General features: G+C 41.9%; 1 protein-coding gene across 2 annotated transcripts in view; it reads right to left on the reverse strand.

Annotated features, from left to right (window-relative positions):
- Positions 1–4874: 4874 nt before the first annotated feature.
- Positions 4875–22859, reverse strand: part of tagapb (T cell activation RhoGTPase activating protein b) — a 30833-nt gene continuing 12848 nt past the window's right edge. The window contains exons 4-14 of one of the 2 annotated variants that reach the window (XM_017695662.1): positions 21524–21688; positions 14857–14898; positions 13438–13522; positions 13247–13300; positions 12986–13052; positions 11813–11970; positions 9798–9959; positions 9456–9565; positions 8072–8252; positions 7328–7436; positions 4875–6533 (exon numbers count right to left, since the gene is read on the reverse strand). In XM_017695662.1, the coding sequence (XP_017551151.1) occupies positions 5386–6533; positions 7328–7436; positions 8072–8252; positions 9456–9565; positions 9798–9959; positions 11813–11970; positions 12986–13052; positions 13247–13300; positions 13438–13522; positions 14857–14898; positions 21524–21688 (2281 nt within the window). In that variant the 3' untranslated portion in view covers positions 4875–5385. Of the gene's footprint in view, positions 6534–7327; positions 7437–8071; positions 8253–9455; positions 9566–9797; positions 9960–11812; positions 11974–12985; positions 13053–13246; positions 13301–13437; positions 13523–14856; positions 14899–21523; positions 21689–22859 lie in introns of both variants that reach the window. The other variant, XM_017695661.1, reaches the window with a different exon arrangement.

Here is a 22859-nt window from a genome sequence, read left to right on the forward strand (position 1 = left end):
CAAGAGTCTGGGAGTGACCTTCCTCAAATCCTGTAGGGCCATTCCAAAATCTGCCACGTGGACCAAGAGGTTGCCAAGGTAGATAATGCATAAGGTGGGAGGCCAATACCACTGGCTAGGCCCAAGGACTGTTGGATGGACAGATCACTCCTCTGTCCACCATCTCCTGCACTTTATCCTAAACCTCCCACTGGAGCGATGCGGGAGTTGGCGGGATCACTGGCATATAGGAGTAGCTTCCCCTGTGACATGTCAGGGTGAGTATAATCTCTATCCCAGGATCCTCTCAAGCATGCTACCCCTTAGGAAGGTCACCTTGACCCCTCCCATGTAACCCCACTGGAGTGCTATCCACCAGCAGCCCAAGGCCCCTTCTACTGCAGTTTTATGGCATCTGGGTGCCTGCTGACCACCTCCTCTGCAGGCACTGGACCATTTGGTGCCCCATCCATCCATCCATCCATCCATCCATCCATCCATCCATCCATCCATCCATCCATCCATCCATCCATCCATCCAGTGTTTTTAATATATGGCAAAGCTACTATAACTGTAATATACTGCTTTGTCTATACAGCCCTGTTGGTGCTCTGAGGGTTAAGCTCTTGCATTTGGTCACATTGCAGTTACACAATGTTGCTAAATGTGCTTTACATAGGAGAACCCAAAATATACTCTCTTTAAACTCTCCTTTGTGCTATATTTGGGCCGTCCTCTTCTTTCATTCAGTGACAAAAAGCCACGATGGACAGAAGAACCTTAGAAAACAGTGAGGGACAACATTTGTTGCTATAATTTCTCACAGAATTTTTGAATGTTTAGAGTTTCTGCCGCCTGTCTAACATCATTAATGAAGAATAAAGGATAAAATATCCATCCAAACATTGCAGCTTGTTAGTGTTCATTACCAAATAATCAACAGCTTACGGAGCCAGTGCTGCTGACTTACATAACTCAGAGACATGCGTGCAAAAGTTACATAACTTTTTCTAACAAAGCCGGCACAATAACACCATCAGCTGGTTTCAGAGGCCCAGATCAAGCCTAAACCCAGACTAAAAAGGACTTTTAGTGGTGAATTGCCATTGACACTGCAATCCAGCGTCATATACAAATGAAAAAGGGCTCTTCTTATAGGTGAAATATTTTAGTATGATTTGAGTTGGATAGTTATTGCCTTGTTTTGCTATTTTTTTTTCAGACTCAGACCAGCTGACAGCAGGTAAAATGAATGTAAATGTTATTCATTACTGACTTGAACGTATCTTACAATCTGCTACTGTTATGGATTTATTTTTGATATCCAAACAAATGAAATTTATTCAAACCTGTTCATGCAGAATTAGAATGCATGTATGTAAGTGCACCTCAGTAATAATATGAGATATTTTAAATACATAGCAAAATTACAGCACATCTAGACTTCTAAAGAATAACACAAAGAACTCGCCAGTATAAATAAGCATTCTGACTACACAGTTTTTATACACTGTGCAAAACTAGCGCGCTCTTTGTGCATCTATTCTGAGGTGATATTTTTCACAGGAACATGACCACCACAGACCAGAGCCGCAACTTTTAGCACTCTCACTGAATGTCTTAAGTAGCTGCATGGCCAATCAGATAACAGCAAAGAAGAGTAATGAGCTCTTGTCTGTATGATTAGTGAGAAGAGTGACAGTATATATATATATAATAGAATGTATGTATGTAAGTGCACCTCAGTAATAATATAACATATTTTAAATATATATATATATATATATATATATATATATATATACATATATGCCAACCACAATCGAGCTATGAAGTCAGCAATGAAAATGACTGCAGTGCAGTGGCCTACAGTAGCCCAAAAAAGTATTGGATGTTTGCGTCGTGAATGTATTAAGTTTACTGTTAATCCAGCCATTCTAAGACTGCGATTATTTCTAAGCAGGTTTCTGCAGGTTTGCATCTAAAATATCTTAATACCTTCCTGTGTTCATGATCTCATCGATGACACAAACTCAACACCATTGTCCATAAAACAGCCTCAGACTTTGGGCATTTTTCAAATTCTGATTTTTCTTCCACTTGCTTGAGCGACTATAACTGCCAACCACCGTTAACATTTTAATTGTTTTAGGTCATTTTAAAGACACTTTAAACCATTTCATTCAGCTAATAAGCTACACTGCTTGGACACGTGTTCTGTGGGAGCTAGCGTTTAATGCTAACAGCGTTAGCCAGTGCGCTAACTAGCTTATGCTAGTGATCTTGTAGAGAGAATTTAAAGTCTTCTTTGTTATTTTTAGTGAAATACATCATTCTACTTTGTAAAATTAAAGTTCTGGGCGAGTGATTAGATTTAGCTTTTCGCTTGTAGCCGTTGAGCTCCATTTACTCCCATTCATTGAGGACTCACTCCCCGGCGCCCCCTGCTGCTTAGCAGTCCTGTATTTGATGTAACGGGAGGAATAGGGAGTGGCCAGGTGCCTCATAAACCGGCTCTGCTTATGCCACCTTTGTGAACTCCTTACAGAATACAACACACCGTTCAAATTTGCTTTTATTAGTGAAAACAGTGCTTAGAGACTTAGAGGACTGAGGAACAGCTTCTTCCCTGAAGCCGTAAGACTCTTAAATTGCAATTAGACGTCACTGCAATGGCACTTCACGTCCATTTATTTATCTCTGCTGCTGTATTGAACCAGTGCCCCCACTATATCACCCCTCCACTATATCACCCGTATACATGTCACCAGTATTAAGATGTACAGCTTCTACCTCGTACTCATGCTGCTGTGGTCCATGCTGCTGTTATTTGCACCTTCTATTTATTGTTTGTTACTTTGGGACTTAACTGGACCGTGAGTACAATGTTCCGTTCCACCTCATGTACCACATGTGATGGGAATGACAATAAAGCCTTATCTTATCTTATCTTAGAGACTCCTCACCTGGAAGAATTTACTAAATTTTCATCAGCCTCAGCTGAAAGTACCAGCAACGCCCTCAAGTAGCATTAATAGCAACAACCACTGGATATATATCCAATGGAGACAACACAGTTTCAGTTTTCATTTGTCAAAGGTTTTGGTACTTTCTGTGGGGGGAAAAATACCCTTTGACGTTTCCTCCTTTGCACTAGAGATGTCTAATAGGAGTCTGGCTGGAATTCCACTATGTTCACACAAAGACTTTTCACTGAAACAAGTTAAACATTTTATACAGTTGCCTGAACTTCATTACATTTTAACCAATAGTAAGGTGCCCAGATACTTTTTGAGTCCACTACTTATATTTCAATCAAACAAAGCAATAAATTCAGCATTTTTGTGCTACATTATTGCCGAAAAGGTTCCAACAGAAGCCTAACCTCTCATTTCGCACATTGTCATTGCTGCTCTCATCTAAGCAGGAGGAAATGGTGGCAGAGAGAGGCAGCAGACCGAATTCAGCGTAAAACCAAATCTGTCCTCATGATCACAGCAGACTTCCTCTCTCTCTCTCTCTCTCTCTCTCTCTCTCTCTCTCTCTCTCTATCTATCTATCTCTTGCCCCTCAACAGAACACAGTGTTCTCAATGAAGCTTTGTCAGCTTTGTTATGCAATGCACAGAGAAAAAGAGAACAGGGTGCCTAGACTGGCTTATACAAGAGCACTGCCTCTTTAGGCTGATTCTAATACTGTGTGCAAACCAAATGTAAGCAATTTTCACCTTTTCCCAAATGTAGTTGATCAGCTGTTACACCATTTGGTGTTTGACATTTGCTCTTTTAGTTTTGCAGTGGGGCTACAAAGCTCATATAGCTGACCAGTAATGGAAGTTAACATGATAGCTGCTGATAGCTGGGCATTGTACTTTTTCCCTTGTTTATAGAAAACAATATCTCACGGCGGAAATGAGCGTTCTTCGTCAGGTGGTGGGCTACACGTTATGCGATAGAGTGAGGAGCTCGGTCATCCGGGAGGAGCTCAGAGTAGAGCCGCTACTCCTCTGCATTGAGAGGAGCCAGCTGAGGTGGTTCGGGCATCTGATCTGGATGCCCCCTGGACGCCTCCCGGTGGGGGTGTTCAAGGCCCCGGGTCGTCCTGGGACCCGCTTGAGGGATTATATCTCCAAGTTGGCCTGGGAGCGGCTTGGGGTCCCCGGGAATGAGCTGGAGGAAGTTGCAGGGGACAGGGTCATCTGGGATTCTCTGCTCTCCCAACTGCTACCGCAACCCTATCTGGACTAGCGGTCAACGATGATGATGATGATGATGTCACACAGTGTCAGAAAACACATAGGCGCATCTAATAAGAGATTCAACATGGTTTGAGGCCGGTGTGATGATTTAGGCCTGCAGTTAGCAATTTTAGGTTTGCTTCATTGGCACTGGAGCTGTGGGGCTAATACCCAACAAGTAAGCTTATTCCTGTGATTATTGCCTTGAAGCTCTAACTGAAAAAGAAAAACCAAACATGTGGAACTGCTGGTCTAAGCTGGTCTATGCTGGTTTATGATGGTCTAGTGCTGTTTTAGCTGATCACCCAGCGTCGACATGCAGATTGACCAGCATACCAACTTTCAAAACACAACATATACTTGTACTGCTGGTGACCAGGAATGCTGGTCTACATTAGTTTTTTCTAGCAAGGACATTAGCCTCATAGCTCCAGTGCAAAAACAAATAAAGAAACTAATTTTAGCATCAATGTCTTGGTTGATTGATGACCTTCAGTTAGGGAAAAAATTACGGTTATTTTTATATTTTTGATGCTTAACCAAACTGTTGCTCTAAGAGCTCTGAGGCTTCAAAGAAAAGAGCACCCGATGATCTTTGTATGATCTTTCTGTGGGTGGAGGTGAGGTGTGAACAAACTCCCAAAGAAGACCTCAAAAATGAAGGCAATGATGTTTATTGTAGTGAAGGAAAGTGGGAGGAGAACATATAAAAACCACAGACAACTCTAATAATTATTGTACAAGTGCTATCATACAAGTGTCCAAAAAGGCCAGTAAAGAAAAAAAAACTAAGTACAAACAATTTAATTTGTATTAGATCTATTTACATAGCTTCACACTGGCAGCATCTCAAAAAAAATTATTATTATTTTTACATTAGCATATTAAATAGCTTTTTCGAAGAACACTGCACTATATCAAAAGGTGCCAACTTGATAGATGTGCATTGTGGAGAAATAATGTAACGCTATGTGCACACAATGTAAAGCTCTATTGGAGCTGGACGAGTTTGATTAGGGAGGTACTGCAGCTTTAGTGATTAACAACGAGACCCGCGATTTTAATTCCAGTATTAACGTGTTGTGCGTTATATATCCACAGTATATTACAAAACCTCCTCCAGGGAAACTAATTCAACTCCAACAGGGTTTTAGAAAAACACGCAGTTTTTACACGTAAGACTCCTTTGCATAGGAAAACTCCTCGAACACGGGTTGACTGCATCTACGGTTCACTTTTTCGAACCTTGAGCGGGCTACTGACTCAGACATAGCTCTCTGCCTGAATGACCCCTGCTGAACCACATTACTGTCTGAAAGCTCAAATGAGTCCAAGTCTGTAAACTGGGCAGCAGGGCAAGAGCTCAAGATGCAATCGTTCATGGAGATGGGACGAGACTTCCTGGCTTCATGCACAGTCATTTTTCGGTACTGGGGTGGGGCCGGCAAGGATCCAGAAAGCATGGCCTGCGTGTAGGACGGTGGGCAGTTAGGAATTCGACTGTCCACGTGCTGGAAAACCTCGATGGCAGAGAGTGGGCGCTGGCGCCTCACGAGCTCCTCCGGACCCTCAGCTTCGTTCTGCGAATCTTCCTGAAGAGTCTCGCATGAAAACCCAACATCTTTCTGACAGTCGGCTTTCTTAGCGCTTCCCCTAGTGGTGGAGAAGCTTCCCAGGCTTTTCGCTCTCTTGAAAGGAGAAGAGTGGCGCCTCAAGTCCAGATCTGCTTTATTTGTGTCTGCTCTGGCCTTGGACGAGGCTTGGCTCTTTCTTGCAGTGCCTGGGGATGGCACAGGGGAGCTAGCCACCATGAACACGGAGGTTTCGGACACATTCGAGGCCGCGCTTTCCAGAGAGCAAGAGGAAGAGCAAGAACAGGCCTTGGAAATTGGCGCCGACCTGGTGCCATTAATCATGGCATCCATGTTGAGGCTGCCGGCCAGCTTCCTTGTCAGTAGCCTATGGCAGCTGTGTGGGTGCAAGAAAGAGTCGTCTGAGATTTGCTTCTTCAGCGGCTGGTCCTCGTACTCCTCCCTGGCAGAGGAGCAGTCGTCTTGGCTACGTGCCAGGCCTCGGAGGCTCTTAATAGATGTTGGAGGGAAGATGGTGGGCTCCGAGCTGCGTCGGTTGAAGGGTTTGGGGTGGAATATGGTGTCTGAGGAGCAGGAGGGTACCGGAGTGCACTCTATCCTGATCTGGCAGTTACCCAGAGCCCCCTCTTCCTCCTCCTGTGGCCCCAGCGCCTCTCCGCTCTCTCCATCCCCATCAGGGTCAGTGCTGTCGTAAGCTGAGTCATGTTGGTGTGAAGACATGGAGTCTGCGTGAAAACAAAAGTCAAAATATAATTAATTTTTTTCTCCTCAGTTAAAAGTCTAAATATATTTCTGCAGATAAACGTTTGGACATCGGAACTGTTCACAGTGGTGGTGGTGGGAACCAGACATCCACCTTTAAAAGCTCTCTCACGGGACGTTATCACACAAGTACTTATGAATACATTGCCCATGTCTGAGACACTGTTTTAAAACAAAATGTATTCTTTCTGAAAATCCATTCATGGCAAGAGATACTGTATTTATAGGGTGTTTAAGGCAAAATAGTACTGCAAAGTCTCTACAATGAACCATTTCACATCAGACCACTCTAAATGACTTTGTTCGACATTTCAACGTCTGAATTATGCAGTTTAATTCCTCTTTATTTTCACAATTCCGTAGACTTTCTGATTTCTGATTTCTTAAAAACGTTTTTTTTAAATACTAAAAGATCTCGCACTGCTCTTCTGCTTTTATTTTTAAAAATCCCCACTGTTAATTATGTTGTTTACAAGTAAACAGCCAAAAAAAGTGCACTTATTTTGAAATGTACACATCCGTCATGATGTGACTGTGAGGGCGGACTCTAACGTTCAGAAACCTGTTAAAAACACCCAAGAGCAATCATTTAAAATTGTTCCACTGGGTTTTAAATGGACAAATCTTATGAGCAGGACCTTGAAGATCCTTTGTGTTTGTCTTTTTTTTTTTTTTTTTTTTTTTTTTTTTTTTTTTTTTAATTCAGGCCTGTGATTGAGTAAGACATCATGAAGTGGCTCCCAAGTGGCCAAGTTACCTGAGTTATCTCCCATCTCTTCTTCCTCTGGGTCCCCGAGAAGAGTCAGGATCTTTTCTCCAAAGAGTTCCACACAGTTTTCAATCAGGAACTGGGTTAACTTGGTCACCTAAAATAGAGAAAGGCAGAGTACCTTTAGGATAGTAATAGAGCTGCTGTATATGGTACACACTATATACAGTGCATCTGGGTGTAGTGGGGGGTTTTCCTGCTCTAGCACACCTGACATTCACAAAGAGCTGGAGGGAAAGCACTAAAATAAACCAGTCCCTGGAACTGAAACTGAAAACCGCTGCTGTAAATAGCACAGTACTGAACAGGCAGCGGGCCTGAAAGGCTGTTGGACTTTATTGTGTGAAAAGGGGCTGAATATTTCCACTGATGTGCTGAACATACAATCCTGAGGAGAGTTCAGAAGCATTTCACCCAGACAGGTGCCCGACTGTTTCCTGTCACGGTGAAAGTGTGCCATCTTTTAGTATTCTGTCTCAATTGTTCTCACAGCACACTTTCTCAGTATTTTTCGTGTTTTTGTCCACATACAGAGCGCTCATACCCGAGCAAACAAAAACAACCTTGTGCCATTTCTGAAAACAAGAATGCTGTGGGTTTTCATGCATCAGAAACCACTGCAGGCGCACTGCGCTCTCAGGCTTTGATCTGAACAGCTTAGTAATACTGAGACTTTGAGACTTCAGGTGATGTGAAATGCTTTAGTAATACTGAAACTTCAGGTCGTCTAACCTTTTCAACCTTGACGACGTCCAAAAGCTGGCTGTTGTCCTGCAAGAGGTTCGGGGCGATGCACACCGCCAGGTTCCTGATGTCCATTTTGTTTCTCTCTGAATGCTGGGCGATGTGGTGGAGCACACAGAGCAGATACTGCAGCAGGACGCTGTTGGCTTCAGGGAGCTTGCCGATCATTCTGGACAGATAGACAGATATGTAGATACATTTGTCCACATCTGGAAATTCGAGCACGTGCTATGATTTGAAGCTTTAATTTCCTGTGTTCTGTGTGATGGACAGGTGGATGCGCTGTATCCAAATCCACTAAGACATGTAAATGAAAGAGGAACTCCACTTAGGTTTAAGAAATGTGTGCATTACAACATCATCGAGTTGGAAAGTCATTCAGAGTCCTTTGGTGTGAAACTTTAAAGTTTGCAATGCAGATTTAGTCCATTTATTTACTAATTCGCTAAATTCGCCAAACCACCAGCGAACCTATATGTGTGTTTTATATTGAACGCTGATGATCGTAAAAATCTGATAGTGAATCTGAAAAAAAGCCCTTTTTGGACTATTTTGCTTCATGTACCACTGTGAAAGTATTTTAAAAATAGGCCTAAACTTTCATCAAACAGCATCTCAGACATCAGGCAGTGTATTCATAACCATTTCATGTAATAACTTTCTGTGAAAGAGCTTTTAGAGGTGGCTGTCTGCTTCCCATCACCACCATTGTGAACAACCCAGACTCTGTTAGACTCTAGAACAGAGCACTTCACACCAAAGCACTCTGAATCACTCTGTTTACATCTTAACCACTTAATTATGAAGAAATTATGTATTTCCTCTTTTAAGATTTAGTCAACAAAACTGCCTGTAGGAAAAAAAAAACTGACATGCTTTTCTTTAAAACATCTGATCTGGTTAAAGATTAAAGGCTAAAAAGCAGTAGTGGCTATTTGGTTCTTCCCTAATTTACTCTCTTTGAAAAAAAAGTCCACTTGAATGCCCCTCTTTCTGTTCTCCTTTTTGAATGTAGTGAAGTTAGGGGCTTTCTTGAAGTGTTTTGGCAGCTCACTAACTGCCATGTTTGCTGTGTCAGTATAGTTTCATTATGCGCCCTGGCCTCTTTATCGGAAACCCCTCTCTTGTAGCTCCACCTTGCTGGTGTACAGTTAGAGGCTGTAGCTCATCTGTTCATGTACAGTTTGCGTTGTCCGTGCATTGTCCGTTTTTGATCGCAGAGCCGCTCTTATGGGGTAGAGAGGCCTGATGAACTGCGCAGCAACAGTCAGACTTCAGTCTGTAACTGTACACCTACATAGTGGAGCTATAAGATAGATGCTTCTGATAAAGGTGAGAAGGTGAGTTCGGTAAGCGGATATTAACTGCCTACCTTCTCAGCTCATTCTGCTTCTCCTCTGGCTCCTCTTTCTCCAGAGCCTCCACCCACTCATCGGAGTGCTCAACCACCAGCAGGCTGCCTGGAAGTTCTTTCAGGAACGTCTGCCATTTAAGGAAGATCAGATGTAACTGGGGACTTTACTTACCCAGTAGTAGAACAGAGACAATAAAAACAATACTCCTAGCTAGTTTCTTCTTTTTTTGAGGGTTTTTATAAGAGAAATTTTATTCTGGTCAAACAATGAGTGAACATTATTAGCATCCATATTAACATCACAAAATCGATTCAGTTGAATTCAGCGTTTTAAGATCACAGCGCAGTTCTATCGCTTACCTTCAACAGCCCGACCAGCAGAGCCACAGGCAGTGCCTCCATGTCCACTTCAGCCCCAGAGTCCAGCTGTTCCCGGACTGCGCTGAGGTTCCTACTGTTACAGGCCTTTCTGAATATGCCCTCAGTGGCCGGACCCTTCCTCCACAGCAGCACGAGGAGCTCCTGAGGGAAAGCAGAGGGCGAAGAATGAATGAGAATGAAGTGATGTGTGAGCACGAGAACATAAATGGGTAAAGGTCATGTTTTCAAGATTCAGCATGGTTGCACTTTAGTCCAGGGGTCAATATAACGCCCTTATAATGCCCTTATTATGACTCATCAGCTCCGCAGTCACTAATTAACAGGCCACTCAGTGCTACTTCATTAAGCAGTGACTAGACTGAATTAAGAGCGCTTTTATTTCTGTATCATTCATCATCATTGATTCATATGAAGACATCCATTTAGTACTCGGGTGAGACTAAGAACCGTAAAGTTCTGATAATAATACAGGTCCAATGTTCAAATAAGTTTTATGCTACAGAAATTGTCTTCATATGGAGCTAAGTTTTAATAGGAATCAAAAGAAAATGGTTGTAAACCACGACTTAAAGGTTGTACACAAGTATTGCATAATACACATATAAGTGCCCTGAGAAATGGGAAATGCTTACTTCATTCTATTTATTGCTTGTGTAGTAATGCTATAATTGGCAGCTACTTAATTACACACTACTGGCTTCACAAAGCTGCAGGCCAATGCTTTGTGTTGAGCTGCTAACGAGCAATGAGGGGTGACACCCCCCCCCCCTGCTGTAAAACCAGACAACACAGCTGTAGTTTTCTTCACACCAAACAATCCTGTACAGCTGCCATAAACAAACAGCATTCCAACACATTAAAAACGCTTCCTCACCTACAAATGGAAAGGTTTTTTTTGTTTTTTTTTACAGTGAAATATAATCGGTCAGTGTGACTGCATTAAAAAAATGCCCAGTTCAACTGCGGGACATCCACAACACATGCACTCCTATACAGAGCTACTCAACATTCATTACTGCTGTTTAACAATGTTGGTGCTCTGTTCAGCTCAGCGCATGTATGTCAACCAGAAACAACAAACACAAGACAAATAATAGGAGCAAACCACAAAGCCATTACAAACATTACGTCATACAGTAGTGAGCAGGTTTGGGCACACCTTGTCAAAATCCAGGTCTTTGTTGATGTTCTACATGAAAACAGGCGAATACTATGTGGTCGACTGTCTGTCCATCTCTCTTTACTATTATTCTGTCTTCTTGCTTTCTTACTCTCTCTCCTCCTTCTGTCTCTCATCGTCAACCTCTCTCACCATCTCTTTTTTTCACCTTCTCTCACATTCTCTCTCGTTCCTAAACCATTCTCTTTCTGTTTCTCTCCTTCTCCTTTATCCTCTCCTCTACAGAGACTTCACAGTTTACAGTTCATTTGCTGAAATGTAAAATGTGGCCTGCGAAAAAAATGATGGCACATTTTACATCTTATGTTTTTCCATGAAGTAAAAACAGAAAGTGAGCACTGAAATGCAGAAAAACGCAGGTTTGCGCCCTGTAGAGCGCAGACAGCCTATCAAATGGAAAATCTCTCCTGTCGATTAGATCTGCGGTGAAGCTCCTGCTTATATTGGCAGCGCAAGAGACGCTCTGGCCTGACGACCCTTATCAGGCATCTCATCTCGAGTCATACGCAGACTAATTCAGTATTTCAGTTCAAAACATAAGCTTTTAGCGCTGAGAGTAAATGAAAGAGATCTAATCATCTCCTGACTCTCTTGCTGAACCTGAATCAGAGCCGTCAGTGCTAATGGGATGACTCTGTTTGAGGTTAGATGATACCAGAGGTCAGAATGTGGAAGATAGATGACTGCTTGATGCTCAGCTGGCCATGCTAGACGTGAAATGAGGAAATGGCTCAGGCCTACATTTCAGCATGAATGAGAAGAGAGGAACTAAAAGAGAGAAAAAAAAGGGTCTATAAAAGGCAGGCGGACGTACAGTGATGGGTTTGGGCGGCGTGGCGTGTCTGGCCAGTGGCTGGCCGAACAGCAGGCTCTTCCTGTTCTCTGAACGGGTGGGCAGGCCGCTGTGCGTGGAGCTCCGCTTCAGCTTGAAGGAGAATAAGCTCCTCTTAGATCCAGTGCTGCGTTCATGATCTGCTGGAGGAGGAATGAAAGGGCAGACGGATTCATTAGTGCTTCGGTACTGACGGGGAGAGAATCAGGTGAGCAGACGAGGCTGATGGTGAAGATTAAGTGTGAATTTTCTATCAGCCACAAGATGCTAATCACCTGGTTTAGAGCTTCAAAGCACAAAAACGCATCTTTGCACTTCAAAAAAAGACATGAACTTTTCTTTCTGATGAGCCTCTTCACTCTCTCTCTCTCTCTCTCTCTCTCTCTCCTTTATTCTCTTTCTCTCACACTGTTATTTCTTTTCTCTTTCTCTCCCATTTCTGTTTCTCTCCCTCTCTCTTTCTCTCTCACCCATACCTCTCTTATTACCTTTCACTCTTTTGCTCTCTCTCTACTTGTTTCTCTTTCATTCTCTCTATTTAGTGCACTATTTCACCCTCTTTCTCTTTTCTCTCTCCCTCTCTACTCACTTATCTGTTTCTCTCTCTCTCTCTACTTGTTTCTCTTTCATTCTCTCTATTAATGCACTAAAGTCTTGTTCTCCATCTTCATCTCTCTTTTCATCTTGTTCTATTTTTTCTCTTTTACCATCTCACTTTCTCTCCATCTCCCTCATTCTCTCTCTCTCCATCTCCTTCACCCCTCTCACTTTTTCTTTCTCTCCATCTCTCTTCTCTTATTCCCCGTTTCAGCTTTCTCCCTTTCTCCCTTTCCCTCTTTCTCACTCTCTGCTCCTTCTCTCTCGCTTATTGTCCATCTCTCTCCCTATCCCTCTTTCCTTTGTCACTCTATTCATCTCACTTGCTCTCTCTGTCTTGTCCCTCTACCCTTTTCCTTGCCATCTCCGTTTCTCTCCTTCTCCTCCTTTATTCTCTCTCATTCCCTCTATCTTTCCTCTCCTGTCCTCTTTGTAACTCTTTCTCTGCGTTCACCTTTCTCTCTCTTCTCTCCCACTCAGTTTCACTGCTGCTCTCTGGAGGGCCCCTAACCACAGGTATGGTTTCTAACAGCCGTGTTGAAACTGGTTCAAACTCACCCGTACTCGGCTCAGTGTGGGCCTCCTGCTTGCAGAGCTCCTTGGGCAGGGCGGAGATCTTGTTGCCCTGGAGAAGATTGAGTGGTGAGTATGTGGGCAAAGTGGGTGTGTGTATGTGCCATGTGACTAAAGAACACACACACACATAACCGCATTCACGTTGTTCCACACGCTGCACACGAAGGCATTGAAACACACGACTTAAACTCAAACAAACTGAACACAACTAACAAACAGAAAGAACACAAGCCTAGTACTCACATGAAGCGGCAACTCAATGACAGAGTCCATTCCACCTCCACTTAGAGTTTTATTCTAGAAAAGACAAACATAGAAGGGAAATATAAGCCGTGTGTGATGTAGATGCTGATAGCTATAACATCTACAGGTGACATGCAGACACAAAAGCTGAGAGACGAGTCTGTAAGTGTTGTGAAAGTCCCGGGACTTACAGTGGTGGTGCTGCTCAGGACCTTCATGAGGACACTGGGGGGTGGAGAAGTGCAGCCTGTCCTCTTTCTCACTTCTCTGACTTTCCTGTTATGATATGCAAGGTTTTACATGTAAACAAAGTGGTTTTACACGGGCGACGCTTGGAGTTTTGGTCAAATGTGACAAAACATCAAAACAACTCTCTTGCTTTCCCTCCCTTGTTTTCCTTGTCACCTTCTGTTGCTCTTTCTTTCTCTTACTCAGTCTCTCATTCTCTCTCCCTCCCCTTCTATTTATCTCAACATCTCTCTCTCTCTCTCTCTCTCTCTCTCTCTCTCTCTCTCTCTCCACTCTGACTTGCAGTCCAGTGATTGAATTATGCAGAATGTACAATTAACCCCTTAACAATTCAGGTTTATCTCATACTAAGGCTTATTATTCAGTAACTACAGGGACTTCAATGCAAACTTATGGAGTTATCCTTAGGTTATAGAAGTGTGTAATAAAACTTTGGGCTTGCCAGGAGTCCCATGGCTTGTTAAAGGGTTAAACAAAAATAAAGGCAAAATATGCATTGAAAGTTAAACATGTAAACACACACATAAGTATATGACCAGCTAAAAAATGTATATAATCTCCATATACAGAGCAGACTGAGGTGAGCCAACATGTCCAGTAATAAAGATCAACAATGACAACAGCAAGAGAAAATGAAAACTCTTTGGCTACTTTAAATTCAGGTTCTAATAAAAGTTTGTGCTGTTTCATAAAAGTTTGTGTTGTTTTAATGAATATGACATGGACATTGGGAAGCTGTGGAATCTGTCAGTCACAGCTACGGTGAACGGTGAACACTGTAAATGCTAAAATATCAAAACAGTGCTATAAATCTTTAATTTGGTAAACCGTATATGTTGGCTTCATGCATATCAAAACGTCATATCAAAATCATCTATCGCTGTTCTTTTTTTTTCCTCAAAGCTCTTTATATGGTGTTAAGATTTCATAATGAATGGAAATGAGAAATGTTTCAGAATGACCTGGAATAAAATATTTTACACTCATTTATATGAAAAGTTGAGAAAAAAACCCATTTTGCCTTCTTCTGTAAGGTTAGTTATACAGGAATATACCAGAAATCATATTCACTACTGCTTACACAATTAACCAAGTGAATACAGTCCTGAAGCCCTAGTCAAAGGACCACATGGTGCAGCCACAAACTTTCCAGCACTTCTCGATGATTTTAGCTGTTGTTTAACTCACGTTTATACTTTACATTAATCTGTGTGTTCGAATTTTCGCTCATGTTTAACTTTTATACTGATCTACACTGATCAGTTACTTTTGTTTGTTAATATATCACTTTAAAGTAGATTAAAACCCAAAATGTGCGAAAAAGCTGTGTAATCAATGAAGTATCGTAGATCAGTGCTTACCTGTGAAGAGTATCTAACCAGCGTTCTTTGACCTCAGGCAAACTGTAGGTAAAATAACAGCATGGTATGAGTTACTAGTCCACACGGCGACACGAAGCAGAAGTCACACCTCTGGGCCCTGGCGGCCCTCGCCCTCTTTTTAAACAAGAGGAAACTTCACCAAGTCGCAGGCACAGGAAGCAGCGTCATGGCAACACCACCACTTCCTCTTTTCAGAGAGAAACTCTGTCGACAAGTGGAAATTCTCCCTCTGTGATGCTGCCGCACCTGAGAGGTTTGAGGTTTTAATAAGGGCAGGAGGAAGGACACTCGATGATGGATGGTGAGGAGTGGGTGTGCAGATTTTGGAGATTTTCATCACGGTCAGTGTTTACTGGGGTCACTGTGTCTTTTGGCAAGAAAATAAAGGACATTTAGGGCTCCATAAAGCACTTGTGGTGCCTTTCACAACATTTTATACATACAAGCAGTCGATTGGCCGAGCATATAGGGATAGACTAAGTGGAGGACAGCAGAGTAAAACTCCAAACGGGAGGAAGGTGCATTATTAAGTGAGGAGAATAAAAAACAGGCTAAAAAATATGGTGAGCATGCGCTGCCGTCAGCCGCCTGTTCAGCCTGAAATAATCGTTTAGAAGTCAGAGGTGTTGGGAGTTTTTCACACCGCGTCATACGTCTATATTATATATGTCATATATTAACATCACACACTCAAAACGAAGGTCCGATCGATGTTTAGGCCTCAAGTGATCTCAAAATCAACACTATATTGATATTATTTATAGATTACATTATATAGATATACATTATTACATTACAAATATACATTATATAGATAATTCATTCAGATAATTCCTCGGAGGATGCGTTCTTCACCAAGTTTTGACTAAGTTCTCTTTGAACTCTCTTTCAATTATCAGATCAATCTGCTCAGGGAAGGGGGCCAAAGCACAAGCCATTCTACAAATATTCTTCTGCGCTTTGCATGCAATTACACATTTCTACCAGAGAGGTCCAAATCCCCAAAATTTTACAAGCAATTATAATATAATAATTATAAAATATATATGTATCCTCTCTGTGTGGAGTTTGCATGTTCTCCCCGTGTCTGCGTGGGTTTCCTCCAGGTTCTCCGGTTTCCTCCCACAGTCCAAAGACATGCAGTCAGGCCAACTGGACATGCTAAATTGCCCGAGTGAGTGTGAGTGACTGTCAGTGTCTGTCTGTCTGCCCTGTGATGGACTGGCGACCTTGTTCAGGGTGTATCCTGCCTTCCCGATGACTACTGGGATAGGTTCCAGCAGCACCCCCCCCCATATAAACAATACATATATATATGTTCTACCATATAAAGAAACATGCCATCATTCTACCATATAAACAAAGTTATTGGCATCATTCCACAAAAAAAAGGAACTCACAATTTCCTCTGAAACAACTTCAAACTGACAAAGTAACTGGTATCCATCATTGTTTATTCCATATTTAATAGAAATCAGACTTTGGAGGCTTCTATTTCTGATTCAACAGAATATTTTAAACTATAAATCAAATGAAAATGGCATGGACAAAAATGATTGGCCCTTAACCTAATATTTTGTGCACAACCTTAAGAGGCAATCACTGCAAACTAGCGATTTCTGCACCTGTCAACAGGTAGTTTGTCCCTTTCTTCTTGAGCAAACTGTTCCAGCTGTCTCAGGTTTGAAGGATGCCCTTCTCTAGACTGCATGATTCAGCTCTTTTCATAGATCCTCAACACAAATTGAACGTTTTGGTCTTATCCATTCTTAGGAGCTTTTATCTTTGTGTTTCGTGGTCATTATTCCTTTGGAGGACCCATAACTTGTGATTGAGACACAGATTTCTGGTAGTCTCTCCAGAATGCCTTGATAATCTTAGGATTTCATTGTGCCCTGCACAGATTTAACGCATTCAGTGCCAGATGCAGCAACGCAGGCCCAAATGATATCCGAGCCTCCTCAGTATGTTCACAGTAGGTGCTCTTTTCTTTGAAAGCTTTTCATCTGTGAACATAGAGCTGACGTGACTTTCCAAAAAGCTCCAGTTTTGCAGAAGCACTGTGGCTTGTCAATGTGCATTTTGACAAATTCCAGTTTGGATTTTGGATTTTCTTCTTTCAACAGTGGAGTCCTCCTGGGTCTTCACTGATAGAGCCTGATGTAGCTACGAAAAATGGACCTTGGAGTTCAGCTTGTATATCTTTGGAAGTTTTTCTTGACTCTTTATCTACCAGTTACATTATCCTTCTGCTCAATTCAGAGTCAATTTTCCTCTTGCTGCTGTGTCCAGGGAGATTGGCTACACTCGAATAGGCCTTAAACGTCCTTGGATATGGTCTTATAGCCTTTACATTTCACATGCTTGTCTATAATGCATAAATGTGTACATGAGACAACTGCTATTGTTTTCATCACTTGTCAGAAGGAATGGAGCGTTGTTTCATTGAGCTGTAAGGGTGCCAACAAATTTGTCCACATCTGTATCCAGACTCGTGTCTGAAGTTAGTTTCAGTACTGGAGCTACGAGACTAATGTGGCAGGTAATGGAAGCTCATACCCCAGCAATTAGCATCAGAATGAGTTCTCAAATATATCTCACAGACTTGACTATATGATTTCTGATACTGTATGACTCACTGTAATCTATAAACATGTAAACATATGTACCATAGCTAAAAACAGCAACAGCCAGAATGAAGCCTGAACTGTGTCTGTTAGGAGCAACCTAACACAGAGCGAAACGTAAGAGAAATTATTTTTATGTAGTTAAGCAGATTTAACAATAAGAGGAAGCTGTTGGTCATCTTATGTTCCCATAACAAAGCCACACCTGTATTAATTTAGTCACCCTTGTGGTGGCTGTAATGTAGCACCATTTTAAGGAATATAAACTTGCAGTGAGAACTAGCCAGGCCAAAGTACAGGGTAAAGTACGTCACCGTGCGGATGTTCACGTCAGTGTTTCAAAACCATAACATGCTGTGGGGATAGTATGTATACATACAGGGTGATTCAAAGAGATTCATCCAATATCAAGGCGTCATATTTTTATAACCGTGTTGCGCCTAGGACCCAATCACCATACCAAGCGAAAGACGGAGTCAAAGAGTTTCTGTCACTAGTAGATGGTTCTCTTCAGTCTGCGAGGGGACAGTGACCCCTGAGTAGAAAGCGCTCTGTGTTCTCAACTTCAATAAGAGTGAATCTGTCACAACTGTACAAGAAGATTTTCATTGCCAGTGAGCCTCTAACAGCTCAGAGCATTCGCCTTTGTTTCCACAGCACTGGATGTTCAGTGTCAAATCCAGAGGTTGGCTTCAAAAAAATAGATGCACAAGTGCTGCCAGCATTGCTGCAGAGGCTGAAGAAGTGGGAGGTCAGCCTGTCAGTGCTCAGACCATACACTGCACAATGCATCAACTCAGTCTGCATGGCTGTCGTCCCAGAAGGAAGCCTCTTCTGAAGCTGATGCACAAGAAAGCCCAGAAACAGTTTGCTGAAGACAAGTAGTCCAAGAACATGGATTACTGGTACCATGCTCTGTGGTCTGACGAGAACAAGATAAACTTGTTTGGCTCAGATGGTGTCCAGCATGTGTGGTGGTGCCCTGGTGAGGAGCACCAAGACAACAGTCTCTTGCCTACAGGAGCTGCACGAGTGCTGCCGGCACTGGGGAGCTGTGGTTCATTGATGGAAACATGAATTCCAACATGTACTGTGACCTTCTGAAGCAGAGCATGATCCCCTCCCTTCAGAAACTGGGCCGCATGGCAGTTTTCCAACACGACAGTGACCCCAAACACACCTCCAAGAAGACAACTGCCTTGCTGAAGGTAAAGGTGATGGACAGGCCAAGGATGTCTCTAGAACTAACCCCAATAGAGCACCTTTGGGGCATCCTCAAGCAGAAGGAGGATGAGTGCAAGGTGTCACACCCACCAGCTTCATGATGTCATCATGGAGGAGTGGAAGAGGATTCCAGTAGCAACCTGTGCAGCTCTGGTGAATTCCATGCCCAAGAGGGTTCAGGCAGTGCTAGATAATAATGATGGTCACACAAAATATTGACACTTTGAGCACAATTTGGACACGTTCACTGTGAGGTGGACTCACTTGTGTTGCCAGCTATTTAGACATTAATGGTGAGTTCTTTTCAGAGGACAGTAAATCTGCACTGCTGTATAAGCTGCACACTGACCACTTTAAGTTATATCCAAGTTTCATTTCTATAGTGTCGTCCCATGAAAAGATAAAATAAAATATTTGCAGAAATTTGAGGGGTGCACTCACTTTTCTGAGATACTGTATACATGGGGTCAACTCATATTTTCACTTTTTGGCGAATAATATGTCACCCCTACCCTGTAGCACTCTGCCTTATCCCTCCCTTTTGCTCGTTCATATCTAGGGGTAGGGTGTCCCAATTTTGTTGAGATGGAGGTTTAGGGCGAAGTATTAGGGCCCACCAAACAGAGGTATTTTAGAAATACACTCCGAACAGATTCTTATGACAAAAAAAAGAAAAACTGGCATAATGGCTGCGCAAGTGACCAAAGAAAATTTTTATCAAGGAAATGTTCACTATTAAAAAATGATGGTAACCATTGTATCATCTTAGTTTAACGTAATTTTAGTGTATTTGGGTCCTTATCTTCATAACAAGCATAAATAATTGCTAATGGTATATTAATGTCTCGTCAGCTAGCCAGCTAAATTTCCTGTTCCACCTTAAACAGTCCAGCAGTTCTGGTGCCTGAAATGCCAGGATGTAACTGCTGCTTCATTTAAGGCGGAGCAAGAAATTCGATTGAGGGGATGGCAAATATCTGACTTCAGCTTCATATCACTGAAGGATTAGGGGTGAGTGATGATGAATGATCATCACATCCAACCTCTTTAAAAGCATATGATGGATATGATGGCCAAGTGTAACTGAAGCCTAGCAGTGAGGTTGCTGCACTTTACCCTCCCCTCTTCCATCACTGCAGACTGGCAGGGTCACCAACAGAGCACTGCAAGTAGTCTGTTAATGAAGCAATGTTTTTGTTATTTGACAGTCCCATTTCATAGGGGAAGTTTTCAACCACTACCCCTTGTAACTCAGTTCCAAAGGGCAAGGTGACACTGGAAAACAGGGGGTAGGGGTAAAAATAAGAAATAAGAGCAGACCTACATTTGAATTTGTAGTAAATGTGTGTATATTGTTTGTGTAAATATATTACAAAGCAAAAACCAGTGCTTTGCCCAACTTTCCTCTACTACTGTTTATTTTCATAGATAGAAACGTCGGACCATAACTGACCATAGCCTGATCCAGTCAGTGTGAAAATCAGAGGTAAATGAAAATGAAAGTAAAAGAATTAGTATAAATATTCAATGTTTGGACAGAAAATGTAAATAACACAGATGAAACTAAACTAAACTGAACTCTGACCTTAACTTTTACGTGACATTTTGGTGGCATCTGGCAGAAAGTCCCCGTTTGTTTTCCTATACAAGGCTGATTTTACGCTAAGAGCCCTCATGTGATGTGGAATATCCCTTTATGGTTGGTTGGCATGTGACCTGTCCAGCATTTGGCTTCCTGTGGCAGAAATTTCAAATGTCTACTTCTTCTTTTTATTAACCGCCTTTCTGAAACTACCCTTTTACAATACGAGTAGATGCAATCAGGCTCTCCAGCTGGACGTAAATCAACAGCGATCTTATCTGAACCACAACAGTGCTCAGCGCTGTGCTGCGTATGGACTGAAAAACACTGTTTCCTGAAATCGGCTGAGAAAAGGAACGCTATGGAAAGTAGAATGTGGTTTCAGATCAATGACAAAGATCAAGCAGCTACCGAGTTACACAGTTACATAGTTATCCTACTGAATGTTTCAGTTCACAAAAACAGTTATAAACTCTTAAAAACATAAAACCTCTTTGTGTGATGCCGTAAAAGAACTACTTTGGATCCTGGATAAATCTTTCAACTGGTGAACGGTTTTTGTAAAAGGGATGTTGGAGTGTGAGGAACCTCCTATAGCAGACATGAGTGATGAGTGAATCAGGCTCTATATATAGAGGTAGTGTTGTAGACACCACTCACTAAAAAAATCGTTCTTCAAGGGTTCTTTAGTAAAGAAAATGGTTCTATATAGCACCATAAACACTCAAAGAACCCATTTGCATTATTAAAGGGTTCTTTGCTTTGGTTTTATAGCACCACAAAGATGTCAAGCTTGCAACAATAGAAGAACCCTTTTGGTGCTACATAGAACCCTTTGAAAAGGTTCTACATAAAACCATACACAACACATTCATCATCAATCTTAAGAACCCTTTCATGATGCAAAGAACTCTTTAATGGTGCAAATCTTCGATTTCTATATAGAACCATTTTCTTTACTTAAGAACCCTTGAAAAAACATCTGTGCATTTGGGATTAAAGGGGAAAGCTGGGAAGAACTGGGACTTCTTTAGGGCGCATTCCTTTAAAGGCTTTCCTTTCTGAGACTGGTTTGTTATAAATGGGGTTAATCTGTACATTTCTAAATATACTGGTGAATATAATGTGTTACTTTTTGTGTCTTCTTCTTCACATGGATGCATTTCTGCATCTTTCATTCTCCCAACACATGGACTTTTAGCTCCAGGCTCACCTGAAAGACACCAGACAGAGAGAGAGAGACCAGGCCAGAAGGACGGTCGTCTTTAGGTCAATTTCTCCATCTTCATCATCTACTTCATCGTCCTCACTTTTGAATCCAAAGACCCAGAGGTCCTCCAGGTTGACTCTATGCTTCAGTCTGTAACTAGCACAGGACCTGAGGAGGGAAAACATGAAGAAATTTATTAATCTCTTCTGCACCAATGTTACTATTGCCTTGCTATGTATTATACCCTGATTGTGAGAAAATGGGACTCTTGCGCCGCATTACGTGTGATGGTAAGATGATGCAGCCACAAAGAACGGTTTGGAGAACATATGGTGTCAGGTGTGGGTGAGGAAGGCTGACTAAGGTCAGAGACAGGTGTATGTCTAGGTCATGCACAGGATGTGAGCGGTTACGGTTGGCTGTTTACGTACAGGTGTGGGCAATCATTGATTTAGGTTAGCTTTAGGTTTTGAGGAGCTTTTTAGATGATAAATAAACTTCATGGTTTGTTGATTGAAGTGAAAATAGGTTCACATACTCTACAGGGATTACGTTTTGTGTGTTCGTTGTAGAGGATGTGTGTTCTTCTCCCAAACATTTGCATACAGAATGTAGAATGTAACTCAGAGTCATCAGCTCTCACCGTTTGGGTCTTTTCTAAAGCTCTTATGTCAGAGAAGATCTAATTATTCCTGGGAATAAAAAAAAATATATACATGCAATTTTAAGTTGATTGACTCAATAGAATTACAGCTCTACTCTTGTTTTGCTGTAACATTTTGGATGAAACAGAAGGGCTGAATTCTTGAAATGCCATCAGAAAATTGGCCCATCAGAAATACTTCTTCAGTAGGGTGTCTAAGTAGATGTAGCTAAGCGAGTTGTCATACTGGTGAGGACTTCAGGAGCTGAAGAGAAAGCCATGACAGGCATAAGCGATGTTAATGAAATGTTCCAGCTAAAGATTTTTAGGTTACAAAATTATGCTCTGCTGATCTTAGTAGGTTTATGCTGGTCTGATGCTGTTTAGCTAGTCATCCAGCATATTTTTAAATAGAGTCTTTCACCTACTGCAAGTTTGATTTGACTGTACTACAGTGCTTGAGAATGTTATGTCATGATGCAGTGTCTTATTTAGTTAATTAGTCCAGGCTGGTTCAGAATAGTTTAATGAATTTTCCTTTCCCACTTGCTTTCATAGTTTTGCCCAGTGGTGGACAGTAACTGAGTAAATGTAATTAGTTTCTGTACTTAAGTAGTTTTTTCGTGTGTCTGTACTTTACTTAAGTTTTTCCGTTCTGGGCGACTTTTTCCTTTCAGCCCATTACATTTCAGAGTC

This window comes from Pygocentrus nattereri, chromosome 4 (assembly GCF_015220715.1).
Source record: "Pygocentrus nattereri isolate fPygNat1 chromosome 4, fPygNat1.pri, whole genome shotgun sequence".
In the NCBI taxonomy this organism is placed as follows: domain Eukaryota; kingdom Metazoa; phylum Chordata; class Actinopteri; order Characiformes; family Serrasalmidae; genus Pygocentrus; species Pygocentrus nattereri.